At 44.9% G+C, this 14,786-nt stretch overlaps 1 protein-coding gene across 2 annotated transcripts in view; it reads right to left on the minus strand.

Annotated features, from left to right (window-relative positions):
- The window catches only part of ltbp3 (latent transforming growth factor beta binding protein 3), a 171,126-nt gene that overhangs the window by 34,307 nt on the left and 122,033 nt on the right, over nucleotides 1-14,786 (minus strand). For both annotated transcript variants that reach the window (XM_069893984.1, XM_069893983.1), the window contains 4 exons: nucleotides 9,271-9,396; nucleotides 8,199-8,330; nucleotides 7,144-7,266; nucleotides 6,286-6,405 (listed from right to left, as the gene is read on the minus strand). In XM_069893984.1, the coding sequence (XP_069750085.1) occupies nucleotides 6,286-6,405; nucleotides 7,144-7,266; nucleotides 8,199-8,330; nucleotides 9,271-9,396 (501 nt within the window). The remainder of the gene's footprint in view (nucleotides 1-6,285; nucleotides 6,406-7,143; nucleotides 7,267-8,198; nucleotides 8,331-9,270; nucleotides 9,397-14,786) is intronic.

Below are 14,786 nucleotides of genomic sequence, written 5' to 3' on the forward strand. Positions count from 1 at the left end.
ATCTAGGATACATTAAACCAGTCAGACAATGTTGTCACTCAACAAAAATACACCAGAAATTCTACTGAGTCCATTCTTTTCTTTCTTTCTCCTTCCATCAACTTAGGTAATGATTGTCCCCGGTAGGTTTTCGCTATTGTATTTAATGTAAGGCTCCCATATTTGTTCGAATATTTCAATATTATTTCTTAAACTATATGTTATTTTTTCTAATGGAATACATTTATTCATTTCTATATACCATTGTTGTATTTTCAAATTATCTTCCAATTTCCAGGTTGACATAATACATTTCTTTGCTACGGCTAGAGCTATCTTAACAAATCTTTTTTGTGCATCCTCCAAATCAATTCCAAATTCTTTGTTTTTTATGTTACTTAGGAGAAAGATCTCTGGATTCTTTGGTATATTGTTTTCTGTTATTTTATTTAATATCTGATTGAGATCATCCCAAAATTTTTCTACTTTCTCACATGTCCAGATTGCATGAATTGTTGTTCCCATTTCTTTTTTACATCGAAAACATCTATCAGATACTGTTGGGTCCCATTTATTTAACTTTTGAGGTGTAATGTATAGTCTGTGTATCCAGTTATTGTATTTCTCATCGTTCCAGAACATAATTTCTCCCATGTTTCCTTTTTTATCTTTATATTTAATTTAAATCTTGTTCCCATTTTTGTTTAGTTTTACCATTTGTTTCCTCATTCTCCTTTTCTTGCAGTTTAATATACATATTTGTTATAAATCTTTTGATTATCATTGTATCTGTAATCACATATTCAAGGTTACTTGCCTCTGGCAAACTCAAACTGCTTCCTAATTTATCCTTCAAGTAGGATCTCAATTGGTAATATGCCAGCGCTGTATCTTGAGTTATATTGTACTTATCTTTCATTTGTTCAAAGGATAAGAATCTATTTCCTGAAAAACAATTTTCTATTCTTTTAATCCCTTTTTTTTCCCCATTCTCTAAAGGAAAGGTTATCTATTGTAAAAGGGAGTAACTTGTTTTGTGTCAATATTAGTTTTGGTAATTGATAATTTGTTTTATTTCTTTCTACATGAATCTTCTTCCAAATATTGAGGAGATGATGTAATACTCGAGAACTTCTATGTTGTACCAATTTTTCATCCCATTTATATAATATGTGTTCAGGTATCTTTTCCCCTATTTTATCTAATTCTAATCTCGTCCAATCTGGTTTTTCCCTTGTTTGATAAAAATCTGATAGGTATCTTAATTGTGCGGCTCTATAATAATTTTTAAAGTTTGGCAGTTGTAAGCCTCCTTGTTTATACCATTCTGTTAATTTATCTAGTGCTATCCTCGGTTTCCCCCCTCTCCATAAAAATTCCTTATTATTTTCTTCAACTCCTTGAAGAATTTTTCTGTCAGTTGCATTGGCAATGCCTGGAATAAGTATAATATCCTTGGAAAAATGTTCATTTTAATACAGTTTATCCTTCCTATTAGTGTTAGTGGTAAATCTTTCCAAAATGCTCTAAATCGTCCTGTAATTTTTTCATTAGTGGATAATAATTGAGTTTATATAGTTGGCCGAGATTTTTGTTTATTTGTACACCTAGGTATCTTATTGCCTGCATTTGCCATCTAAATGGAGATTCCTTCTTAAATTTTGAGAAATCCGCATTATTCATAGGCATTGCTTCACTTTTATTTACATTTATCTTGTAACCCAACACTTCTCCATATTCCTTCAATTTCTTATATAATTCTTTTATTGATAGTTCTGGTTCTGTTAAGTACACTATAACATCATCCGCAAATAGACTGATTTTATATTCCTTGTCTTTTATTTTTATTCCTTTTATATTATTATCTATTCTTATCAATTCTGCTAGTGGTTCTATAGCTAACGCAAACAATAAAGGTGATAGTGGGCATCCCTGCCGCGTTGACCTGCTTAAGTTAAATTGCTTTGATACATGTCCATTTACTGTCACTTTCGCTAACGGTCCCTTATATAATGCTTTAATCCAATTAATATACTTCTCCGGTAAATTGAATTTTTTCAATACTTTGAACAAATAATTCCATTCTACTCTGTCAAAGGCCTTCTCTGCGTCTAAAGCAACTGCTACTGTAGGTACTTTATTTCCTTCTACTGCATGAATTAAGTTAATAAATTTACAAATATTGTCTGTTGTGCGTCTTTTTTTGATAAATCCAGTTTGGTCTAAATTTACCATTTTTGGTACATGCTCTGCTAATCTGTTTGCTAATAGTTTAGCTATTATCTTATAATCTGTGTTTAGTAAAGATATTGGTCTATATGACGCTGGTGAGAGTGGATCTTTCCCTTGCTTTAGTATTACTGTAATTATTGCTGTTTTACATGAATCTGGTAAGCTTTGTGTTTCATCAATCTGGTTGATTACATCCAGGAGGGGCGGAATTAATAAATCTTTAAATGTTTTGTAGAATTCTATTGGGAATCCATCCTCTCCTGGTGTCTTATTATTTGGTAATTTTTTTATTATCTCTTGTATTTCTACTATTCCAAATGGTTCTGTTAATTTATTTTGTTCCTCTATTTGTAGTTTTGGTAGTTCAATTTTAGTCAGAAATTCATCTATTTTCCCTTCTTTCCCTTCATTTTCAGTTCGGTATAATTGTTCATAGAATTCTCTAAAGTTTCCCTTAATTTCTTTTGGATTATATGTAATTTGTTTGTCTTTTTTCCTTGATGCCAATACCATTTTCTTAGCTTGTTCTGTCTTAAGCTGCCATGCTAGGATTTTGAGCGTTTTTTCACCCAGTTCATAATATTTCTGTTTTGTCTTCATTATATTCTTCTCCACCTTATATGTTTGTAATGTTTCATATTTTATTTTTTTATCCGCCAATTCTCTTCTTTTAGTTGTATCTTCCTTCATTGCTTATTTTTTTTCTATATTTACTATTTCCCTTTCCAACTGCTCTGTTTCCTGATTATAGTCCTTCTTCATCTTGGTTACATAACTTATTATTTGCCCTCTAATGAATGCTTTCATTGCATCCCATAGTATAAACTTATCTTCCACTGATTCCGTATTTATTTCAAAATACATTTTTATTTGTTTTTCAATAAATTCTCTAAAATCCTGCCTTTTAAGTAACATGGGGTTTAATCTCCATCTATACATTCTTGGAGGGACGTCCTCTAGCTTTACTGTCAATATTAAGGGTGAATGGTCCGATAGTATTCTAGCTTTATATTCTGTTTTTCTTACTCTATCTTGCATACTAGCTGATAACAAAAATAGGTCTATTCTTGAGTACGTTTTATGTCTAGCCGAGTAATATGAATATTCCTTTTCTTTTGGGTGTTGTTTCCTCCATATATCCAAGTTTCATTTCTTCCATTGATTTAATTATAAATTTGGTTACTTTGTTCTTTCTGTTAATTTTTTTCCCAGTTTTATCCATATTTGAATCCAAATTCAGTTTGAAATCCCCTCCTATTAATATGTTCCCTTGTGTATTTGCTACCTTCAAAAAGATATCTTGCATAAACTTTTGATCTTCTTCGTTAGGTGAATATACATTGAGTAGATTCCAAAACTCCGAATATATCTGACATTTTATCATTACATATCTCCCTGCTGGATCTATTATTTCCTCTTCTATTTTAAATGGCACATTTTTACTAATTAATATAGCCACTCCTCTTGCTTTTGAATTATACGATGCTGCTGTTACATGTCCTACCCAATCTCTCTTTAATTTCTTGTGCTCCAATTCAGTTAAGTGTGTTTCTTGCACAAATGCTATATCAATTTTTTCTTTTTTCAGTAAATTTAGCAGTTTCTTCCTTTTAATTTGGTTATGTATTCCATTAATATTTAAAGTCATATAGTTCAACGTAGCGATTTTATACTTTGTTTATCTTCCCTTTCCGTTTTTCCATCATTACCTTTCCTCCTTTTCCATTTCTGTTTTCTTATTTTAAACCCTTTATAAGACAACATTCCTAAAACATCAAACATTTTCCTTATTCTCCTATTTAAAACTTCTTTAGCCCCAATCTCCCCTTCCCCTCCTGAGTTGTCCTTTATCCCTTGTCGGTCAACCACATCTCCCCTCTCCATTTGGATTTGCGAATTCACTCGCAAGCGTCAGCTGATTTTGCAGTGACCGTAATACCCCCCCACCCAGCCCCCCCCAGAAAAGATTTCACTTTTCATATGTGACCAAGGTCACTCTTTTAATTCCCTCCTTATTCCCTCTATTCCTTTTCCTTCCCTTATTAATTCTTGTCTATACTATCTATATTTTCCTCTAAATACGGATACATTCACGTATGCACATTATACATATACACACTTATACCTCTTTACCCACATACATATAAATCGTGGTCATTTTTACTCTCATTACACATCTTCATCCCTCAGTCTATTTTGTAATTGTTCTGCAAATTTTCGTGCTTCTTCTGGATCAGAGAATAGTCTGTTTTGTTGTCCTGGAATAAATATTTTCAATACTGCTGGATGCTTTAGTATAAATTTATACCCTTTCTTCCATAAAATCGCCTTTGCTGTATTGAACTCCTTTCTCTTCTTTAGGAGTTCAAAACTTATATCTGGATAAATGAAGATTTTTTGCCCTTTGTACTCCAGTGGCTTGTTGCCCTCTCTTACTTTTTCCATTGTCTTCTCCAGTACCTTTTCTCTTGTAGTATATCTTAGGAATTTTACTACAATAGATCTTGGTTTTTGTTGTGGTTGTGGTTTAAAGGCCAATGCTCTATGTGCCCTTTCTATTTCCATTTCTTGCTGTAGTTCTGGACAACCTAGGATCCTAGGGATCCAATCTTTTGTAAACTCTCTCATATTCTTGCCTTCTTCATCTTCCTTAAGGCCCACTATCTTTATGTTATTTCTTCTGTTATAATTTTCCATTATATCTATTTTCTGAGCTAACAGTTCTTGTGTCTCTATAACTTTTTTTTAGATTCCTCTAATTTCTTTTTTAAGTCCTCTACCTCCATTTCTACTGCTGCTTCCCGCTCTTCCATCTTGTCCATTTTCTTTCCCATTTCTGTTAAGGTCATATCTATTTTATTCATTTTCTCTTCTGTGTTGTTTATTCTTCTTCTTAAATCATTAAATTCCTGTGTTTGCCATTCTTTAAATGACTCCATGTATCCCTTAATAAGAGAAAGTACCTCCTTTATCTTGCCTTTCTTTTCTTCTTCTATTTCACTGTACTCTTCCTCTTCTTCTTCCTCTGGGTTGGCCATCTGTTGTTTCTTTGTTGCCCTTTTCTTCTCTTCTTTCTTGTTTCCATTGTCTTCTGTGGTCTCTTCTTGCTGCAAGTGTTCTGCAGCTGTCGTTGCCGGCTGTGGAGATCGACTCCCCAGCTGGTCCCCCCTCCCGTCGGTGTGTTTTTTTTCATGCGCGGTTGCGCACTTTTATTCGGCTCAACGATCCATTTTTGTAGTCCGGTTTCTGCCGACCTGAGGGAGCGGGTTTCTCTCTCCACCGCGGGCCTCTTCGAACAGGTAAGGCCTTCTCCTTCTTCCTCCGTTGTCTTCTCTTCCTCTCTTCTTACCGTTGATTTCGATTTTTCTTTCTTTGTCGCCATCTTCTTTCCACCTTTATATTCACTTTTCTTTAACTTTTATTTCTGTGCCTTTGTGTTTTTCTTTGTTTTTTTTTACTTTTCTGGAGAAGGCTGGAGTTCACCGTCCGGCCACTACTCCATCACGTGACTCCCTGCTGCTCAGTCTTAACATCAATTTACTGATTCTACCAATCCTTGTTCATAGTGTGGGGGTGTGGGGAGAGAGTGGGGCAGTGGGATCAATGTGGGGACTGATACAGAGCTGTGGGTAGAGTGTGGGGTAGTGGGATCAGTGTGGGGACTGACATGGGGCTATGGGGTGAGAGTGGGGCAGTGGGATCAGTGTGGGGACTGATACAGGGCTGAGGGGAGAGGTAAGGAGAGTGGGATCAGTGTGAGGACTGACACGGGGCTACGGGGAGAGAGAGGGACAGTGGGATCAGTGTGGGTATACAATTTCCTTTAGCCAGTAATCACTTTTTCTAAATTGCAGCATGCTTGTTCGCGGTTAGTGAATAATTATGGGATCACGGATGTATTTGCGGTTGGATGTTGCCCGAACAGACATTAAGCGGTGAATACCTGTAAAATGTTGTTTAATATCCGCCCCCTCGCCCTGTATCAACATGAGCCCTGCTTCTTCAGAGACTTCCCTGGATTTCTGGTCCCACCACGCCGCTCCCCTCCCGCCTGCTCTTGGCCTGCTTTCTCACCGAAACACTCGCCACCTTGGCTCCTGTATCCCTCAGTGCAAGGAACACACTCGTAGGTCCCAGGCTTGTTCTTGCACTTGCCCCGCGGGCAGGTGCTCGGATTGAAGCACTCGTTGATGTCTAGGAGAAGGGAGAAGGTGTTACCGGGATGCTGGGTGGGAGATGGCAGAGCCACTGGCACCCATAGTGTAGTGATCACTCAGAACACTGAATGGAGTCGGTGGGTTCAAATCCTACCACAGCTGGTGGAATCCAGAATCAAATGGAACCATAGAACATTACAGTGCAGAGACAGGCCCTTCGGCCCTTCTAGGCTGTGCAGAACTTTTTTACTGCCTGGTCCCTCAGACCTGCACCCAGTCCATAGCTCTCTATACCCCTCCCATCCATGTACCGGTCCAAATTCCTCTTAAATGTTAAAATTGAGGCCGCATTCACCACTTTAACTGGCAGCTCGTTTCACGCTCCCAACACTCTGTGTGTGAAAAAGTTCCCCCTAAACATTTCCATTCACCCTTAACCCATGTCCTCTGGTTTGTATCTCACCTACCCTCAGTGGACACACCAACGCCCACTTGCATACACACCCTCTCAGACACACACATTCACAGACACACACACACACACAGAACAACACACACACTCACACATACAGAACACACATACACACACACACACACACACTCTCACACAAACTCATACACACTCAGGCACACACACAAAAACACACACACACACACACACACACACACACAGATGAATGGAGGTGTGGGCTGAGGAGTCTGGTTCAGTGAGGGAGGGTGGAGTGAGTACCCCTGGGTGGCTCACTGTAGGTGTGTCACATTGGAGGGGACTTGCCTTCGCAGGATGGCTTCTGTTTTACCAGCTGGTACCCGGCGTGGCAGTGGCAGTAGAAGGAGCCCTTGGTGTTGACACATTGGCCGTTGGGGCACAGAGCCTGCTCGCTGCACTCGTTGATGTCTGAAACAAACAGCGAGAGTGGTTGGGGGGGGGGGGTGGGGGTGGCAAGCGAAGGGGTGAGGGGAACGGGGTGTGGCAGCTCGAAGGGCTGTGGTGGCCAGGGCAACAGGCGGCCTGGATACAGGGCACAGACTCTGAGAAGGACGGCATGGAGAGAGGGGAAGGACGGGGTGAGGGGGACGGGAGGGATGGTGAGATGGGGGAGGGAGTTGGGGGGCAGTAAGGTGGGGATGAGGGAAGGGAAAGGGCGGTGTGGTGGGAGAGGAGGGACGGTGAGGTGGGGAGGACAGAGTGGAGGGGTGGAGTGAGGTGGGGCAGAGAGGTGAGGAGGAAGAGGAGGGGCGGTGAGGTGGCAAGAGAGAGGAGGGACGATGAGGTGCGGGGAGGGGGAAGGAAGGGGGAAAGGTGGGGAGGCTGAGGAACAGAGCAGGGTGGAGTAGGAGTAGAGCAGGGTGGGGGAGGAGTGGGGAATTATGAGGTGAGGTGAAGGGAGGAGGGGGAGGGTAGAATTGAGGAGGGAGAGGAGGAGGGAGGAGGCAGAGGGGTGGAGTGAGGTCGGGAGGGATGGAACGGAGCAAGGTTGGGGAGGTGGAGGAGGGGCAGAGTGATGTGGTGGGGGGGTTTTAAGGTTTTTGGAGAGGGAAGGAGGGAGGGATGGGGGGAAGGGGGGGAGAGGTGGTCCGAGGTTGGCGAGGAGGAGAAGGTGTTGGAGTCAAGCACAGGAGAGGGGAAGGGTGAGGAGCGAGGTTAACGTTGGGGGGAGGTGAGTAATGTGGCAGGGGAGTGCGTTGAGGATTGGGGGTATAGCGCATCGAGGGAGGGATGGGGAGGGGACGTGTTGAAGTTGGGGAGGGGGGAGGGGGTAGGAAGGGTGAGTCGAGGACAGCAGGAGAGGGCAATTCGAGGATGGATGGCCACAGCCCAGCACCCACCGTCACAGATACTGCCCTCCTGCAGCTCATGCAGTTGAAAGCCGTGGTAACAGATGCAGCTGTAGGTGCCAATGGAGTTGACGCACTTGCCCCTCCCATGCCCACAGGGGTTCTTGTCGCACTCGTTCACATCTGGGTGGGGGTTGGGAGGGGGGAAAAGCAGCTCATGTCAGTAGGCAGGGAGTCACATAGAGACCCACCCTGCCCCCCCATCCATGGTCCCAGACACCGGACCCCTGTTTCAGTTCCACAATTGTAGCCCCAGACCCTGGACCCCCACCCCAGACCCCAATCCCAGACCCAGGAACTCGATCCCAGACCCAGGAACTTGATCCCAGATCCCAGACCCTGGAATTCAATCCCAAACCTCAGATCCTGGAATTTGATCCCAGACCCCAGTCCCATACCCTGTATTTCAATCCCAGACCTGACTCTAGTCTGAACCCTTAGACCCTGGTTCCCCAGCAGTGAAAACGGTGTGGTGGTGGGGGTATCACGTGTAGTTTCACCACCCCTCCCACCCATTCCTGCTCCTCCTGTAGGCACTGAGTAGTGAGTGAGATGTCTCCATAGGCAAATTCAGAAGGAGCAACGAGGGCTTGGGTAGTGTTCACAGGGGTGTGGGTGGGTGAGAGAGAGAGGGAGGGGGAGGGAGGGAGAAAGAGAGGGAAGGAGAGAGAGAGGGGGAGAAAGAAAGAGGGAGGGGAGGAGAGATGGGGAGAGAGAGAGAAAGGGAGATAGAGAGAAGGAGGGAGAGAGATATATAGAGGGAGAGAAAGATAGAAGGGGAAAGAGAAAGTGAGAGGGAGGGAAGAAGAGAGATGGAGAGGGAGAGAAAGGGAGAGGGAGAGAAAGGGAGAGAGAGGGAGGGAGATATATAGAGGAAGAGAGAGACAGAAGGGGAAAGAGAGAAAGTGAGAGGGAGAGTGAAAGAGAGGGAGAGAGAGAAATAGAAGGAGAGAGAGAGGACCCCCCACTCCATGACACTGGAACCCCCCCTCCCCCCACTACCGTGACGCTTAGTTAATGTTCAGGAAAGCTAAGCCGATTTCCGAGGCTCCCCGATTCTCACCCACACACTGCTTGAAGAGCGGGTGGACCTGGTACCCCTTGTGACAGGCACAGCTGTACCCTGAGGTTTCTGAAATGCACACTCCATGTCCACAGATACCCTGGTTGACTTTACATGTGTCCATCTCTAGGAAGAGAACAAGCAGAAGCATTTATTTTTACCGCCAGCTCCATTCTTTGGCCCCTGCTCCGTCAACCCCCCCACCCCAATGTGCCTTCTGCAATCCCTGAATTCAATCTGCCTGGGCCTCCCAGCTGTAGCGCTATGAATTAGACCCAACAGTCGAGATTAATAGGCTTTAATCACTATAAACTTACAGGAAATATATCTTTATCAAAAGGACCCCAAATGTCGAATAAACCAGCTGAGTTCCTCCAGCATTTCAGTGTTCTTACATTATTCAGACACCTGCCTGGTTTTTGCTCATAACTTGATGAGGAGCTCAGGCCAAAAGTATTTTTTTTTTTAAAACAATTTTAGATATACAGGTACTCCCTGACTTACGACTATAATGGGGAACCAAAGGATTGGTTGTATCTCGAAATGGATGCAAGTCCGAATTTCGCCCACAGGCGCAGAGAACCAAAGTCTTAAAGCCAATTTTTAAATCAGTATTCTTTTTAACCGTGGACTTGACGATAACGCTTCTTGAATTCATTGATCAACCTCGGCGAATCTTTCCCCATTCCAGACCATGATTACTTTGTTAGCTGGGGTCATGGCCATCTTGACTCCTGCATGCATGTGTAATCAAGATGGCCAAGCCTAGCCTACAATCTCAGGACGCCGACTAACAAGGCAAGTGCGCACATTTTGACTCCTCTGTCCCCCAGTGTCCCTGTTATAGTTAGTCAAATGCAACATAAACACCATAAATTTTATATTTAAAATTTTTTTTAGGTCGTCTGTGCGGATGGATGTAAGTCACGTAGGTTGCCAGTTGGGGAGTACCTGTACTCATTTTGGCCCATGAGCCCGTGCCAACCAGTTTACACTCAATTAACCTACGGGTATGTTTTGAATGGTGGGAAGAAATGGAGCCCCCGGGGAAAATGCATGTAGATACGGGAAAAAAGTACAAACTTTTTACAGACAGTGTGGGTTTGAACCCCCAGTCCTGATTGCGGGCGTTGTAAAGGCGTGGTGCTAATCGCTATGCCTTTATCTTTTCTATTGGAAGAATGCCGTGTGACTTGCACTTTACAACCGCTTTATTTGTCCCTTTATTACAGCTTGAATGACCCCCAAACACTGTTCAACTCTCGAGCACTCTCTCTGGAATAGAAATGCATGTGAAAAAAAAGTGGAACGGACCCAGGAGAGCTGTGAGCAAAGACATAACCTTGCTCTGCAGGATCCGACTGCCCAGTCCTGATGCCGATGGCTTCATACATCCTGCTAAAGGATTTTAACATCTGGTAACCATGGAGAGAGCAGCGTGGTTCCCCTGTCTCCGCTCCATCCTCAACATTCATTGGAATGATTTCATCACCAACATCGAAGTACTCGAGCTGGCAGAGTCTGAAAGCATCGAATCCATGCTGCTGAAGACCCAACTGCGCTGGGTGGGTCACGTCTCCAGAATGGAGAACCATCGCCTTCCCAAGATTGTGTTATATGGCGAGCTCTCCACTGGCCACTGAGACAGAGGTGCACCAAAGAAGAGGTACAAGGACTGCTTAAAGAAATCTCTTGGTGCCTGCCCCATTGACCACTGCCAGTGGGCTGATCTCGCCTCCAACCATGCATCTTGGCGCCTCACAGTTCGGTGGGCAGCAACCTCCTTTGAAGAAGACCGCAGAGCCCACCTCACTGACAAAAGACAAAGGAGCAAAAACCCAACACCCAACCCCAACCCACCAATTTTCCCTTGCAACCGCTGCAACCGTGCCTGCCTGTCCCGCATCGGACTTGTCAGTCACCAACGAGCCTGCAGCAGACATGGACATACCCCTCCATAAATCTTCGTCGGCGAAGCCAAGCCAAAGGAAAACCATGGAGGTCTGTGCCCAAGATGGCAGCGCCTGTGCTGGGCAGCGTGCAAAATCCAGTGGGGGGGGGGGGAGCTGCAGACCACCCCCCTCCCCCACTGAGAGGATGGGAGACGACCCTGCAGAGAAGGTGATCAGCGGCTGGAAAAACCCACGCATGCTGCCGGCGATTGGCTCGTGGGAACCTGGTAACGGAGCTGGGATTCGAGAGCAAGGAGGGCTTCCAACGTGCATACCTTACTTCGTGTAATATTATATATATTTTTTGTCGTATTCCATGACAATAAGAGAAATCTGGAAATTACAGTAGAACCTCGTTAGAACGCGATTTGTTAATCCATGAAATCGCTTACAGCATGGGTGGCTGTGGACCCTGAAGTTCCGCACTGGCCGTTCCAGCCCTGATGTCCCGCCCCGGGGGGCAGCAGGGTGACTGTCAGCAGCTCGGGTTTGATTATCCGTGGGCACTCTGACATATGAGGATGTGCTCCGCGATATGTGCATCTGTAACGCGGTATGAAATCTTGGACCCCAACTCCCGTGTTCGAATAAGGTAATACTGTATTATACGAGGGACCTTGTTTTCCAGCCTGAGTCTGCGGTGGTGACCCTGACCAGCAGGTGGCAGCACCACCCGAGGTCTCAGCATCCCCTCTTAATTAAAGTGAATCAGGGTTCAACTCAAAACGTGGTCGATTGGGTCGAAGTGTTGTTATCATGGAGGGGTCTGGCTGGAACACACGGGAGCAAACCCAGAATTGCTCTGCTAATATTAGTCCATACCGTCGGAGTGAGTGGGTGCATCTCATCTGTGTGGTGGTAGCAAGTAAGAGCATCACCAAAGCGCGCATCGTGGACCCGTAGAACGTGGCCGCATGGAGAGCGACCCTTCAGGTCCGTCCCTTGTCCCACGAGCCCCTCCCCTCCAAATTTTTCTTAAGCGTTAAAATTGAGCCTGCCTCAGCAGCTCGTTACCTGCACTCCCCCCCCCACCCCCCCGGTCCTCCGGGTGAAGAGGTTGCGTCCAACAGTAAGTAAACGCAAAGGTCTGCAAGTAAAGGGCCCGAACCCGAAATGTTAAATTTGAATGTAGACCTTCAGCGCGGTAACCCGGGGTACAGGCTCATTTGTTTAGGTGCTGGACCTCACCAGAAATGGGCGAGAAGGTGGTACCTGGAGCTGCCCCCTGAGGTGCCCGGAGCAGCTCCCCCCGAAGTGCCTGAAACTGCCCTGAGGTAACCGGAGTGACCCCATGAGGTGCCTGAAGCTGCCCCCTGAGATCCAGAGGGCCCCCCTGAGCGGTGCTCCAGTGAGCTCCATCAGCACAGCACCCCTGACGGTAACAGGCCCTTTCGTCCCACTTGGAGCACCTTCACCTTTCTCCGGTTCCAAATTAACTGATAATTCCGTTGTGAGATGCAACTCGAGAATCCGGGTTCAATTGAGGAAACATTTTGGGTGACGTAGAATTTTAGGAATTACCTATTTTAGGTAATTACTTTTTTTAAAAACCTTCGGTTCAAGACGGTGGTTATCAAGGTCTTGTAGCGGCATGCCACTGCAGCATCCAGGCCGCCACTCCAGGACACAACAGACCGTGCAGCCAGGGAACCGGCGGTCGTACATCTAAGGCAGCGCCCCCCACAAGCGCTGACTCCCCCCGCTGCACGGCCAACAGAGAGGGGAAGAAGGGATTGTCATGCAAGGAGGGGGCCTGCGCGCTGCTGTTGTCCGGGCGGCACCGTCAGTCGGTGGGGGGCAAACAGCGGGAACGCTAACAGTATAAAAGCCGGGCATTGCCCCCCCCCCCAATAAAGTACCTCGCTACACCCGTGTGTGTCTTTCTTCGAGTTGCGCGCAGCCACAGTATCCAATCTCTTTTAGATATTTTTTACTGACCAAAATCTTGCTTCTTTTGAACAATGATCCACCCAATATCTGGACATTGTGAGGTTTTTTTTCCGCTATTTACAGGTCAGGAGCTTTTTAAATTCTTTAATTTTGATGCTCCCCGAAGACCTGGAACCTAATAATAGAGATGATTTATAATTTTCAACGTAATTTTAAAGAGGTAATGTCTGGCCTTTGTGACTTGCGTCTAAATTCAAGGGACAGTTCCCCAGACAGAATGAGAAGCCCCTTTCATGCCAGGTCTCTAAAGATCCCTGCTCCCGCGTCTCACGGGACGACAAAGCCACCACTTCGTCATTGGCCCACCCCAGCTGCTTGCAGCCCTCCGCCATTGACCCTGCACCCCCAAGAGAGATTGCCGGAACGAGTGTTGGGGGGACGGCATTAACGTGACCGGGATAGGCACAGCACAACGCTCGTAAATTCGCTCATTGGCAGCGCGGGGGGAGTGGATGCTACCAACTATCTGCCAACAAGCGCTACACTCCTCTGTCCCTCCGACGTGGCAGATGAAAGCTATTATTTGGAGAGTCAAGCCAGATGCGGGTGATGCCACGCTGGGGGAGAGTCCTGACGGTGAGGGATGACCACGAGCGTATTGGGGGGGGGGGGGGGAATGCCCATTGTTAGAGATAGAGAATTTAGGTTAAAATGGCTTAAGTTAAAATGTGATGATTAATCATAAAAAGGGAAGCCAGAACGGACAGGGAGCTTACTAGCAGCCAAGGACAAAAAGTTCAGCTGGATATGTTTTTTTAAACATATCTTTTCATGGTCATAGTGAGAGACATGCAGGAGACAAAATATTGATAAGAAGGGTGAGAAACAGAATTTAGTGTATGTAGAGTTCGCAGCGTACGTAACGAACGTGATAATTAAAAATGCAGTTGTACTTAGAATGCTTTTGCAATACTAACCAATTAAAACAGTATTAATAAGAAGGGGAAGGGCAAACAATAAGGGTATAAAAATCAATGCACTGTATGTATCGGGGCTTAACTGGTGAGAAGCCAGTTGAGTCCAACTCTGCAGACTTGTAAATAAAGCTTGTCGTGTCATCAGTTTTAAAGAGACTCATGTGTGAGAAGTTTTATTTCTGACACCCATGGATGTTCACCCCTTGGCTGCTTCACCTACCTTATTGTGTGAAGGGGCCTCTCACTCACACTCACGGCTTGTCTGATACAACGGGATGTCCATATTAGATGTTCCACGACTGAAATGAATCTTAACTTCGTTTCTTTACGGGGTTCTTTTCTTAATTACGATCAAAATTTGTAAGATTAACTAGTTTTTGAGCCCAAATATTTAACTTCTTTTTATTGCAAGTATGGACTGTTCGAGCTCGTCAGTTGCCTCCGAAGGGAGGGGATTGAATGAGATATTTAGTTCAGTGTTTTTCTTTTTAACGTAACACAGGTCTCAGTTCTACTTGTGTTGCTGTACCTACGGAGCATCTATTTGAGAGAGCCCCCCACCCCCGATGGGCCTATAATCCCCAGCACGTTTGAAACAGTGGGAGGAAACCGAAGTCCCCCTTCTCTCCCCGGGGGGGGGGGGGAATCCACGCAGACACGGGGAGAGCATGCATGCAGCACAGGGATTCAAACCCCG

This window comes from Narcine bancroftii, chromosome 8, assembly GCF_036971445.1.
Source record: "Narcine bancroftii isolate sNarBan1 chromosome 8, sNarBan1.hap1, whole genome shotgun sequence".
Classification (NCBI taxonomy): Eukaryota; Metazoa; Chordata; class Chondrichthyes; order Torpediniformes; family Narcinidae; genus Narcine; species Narcine bancroftii.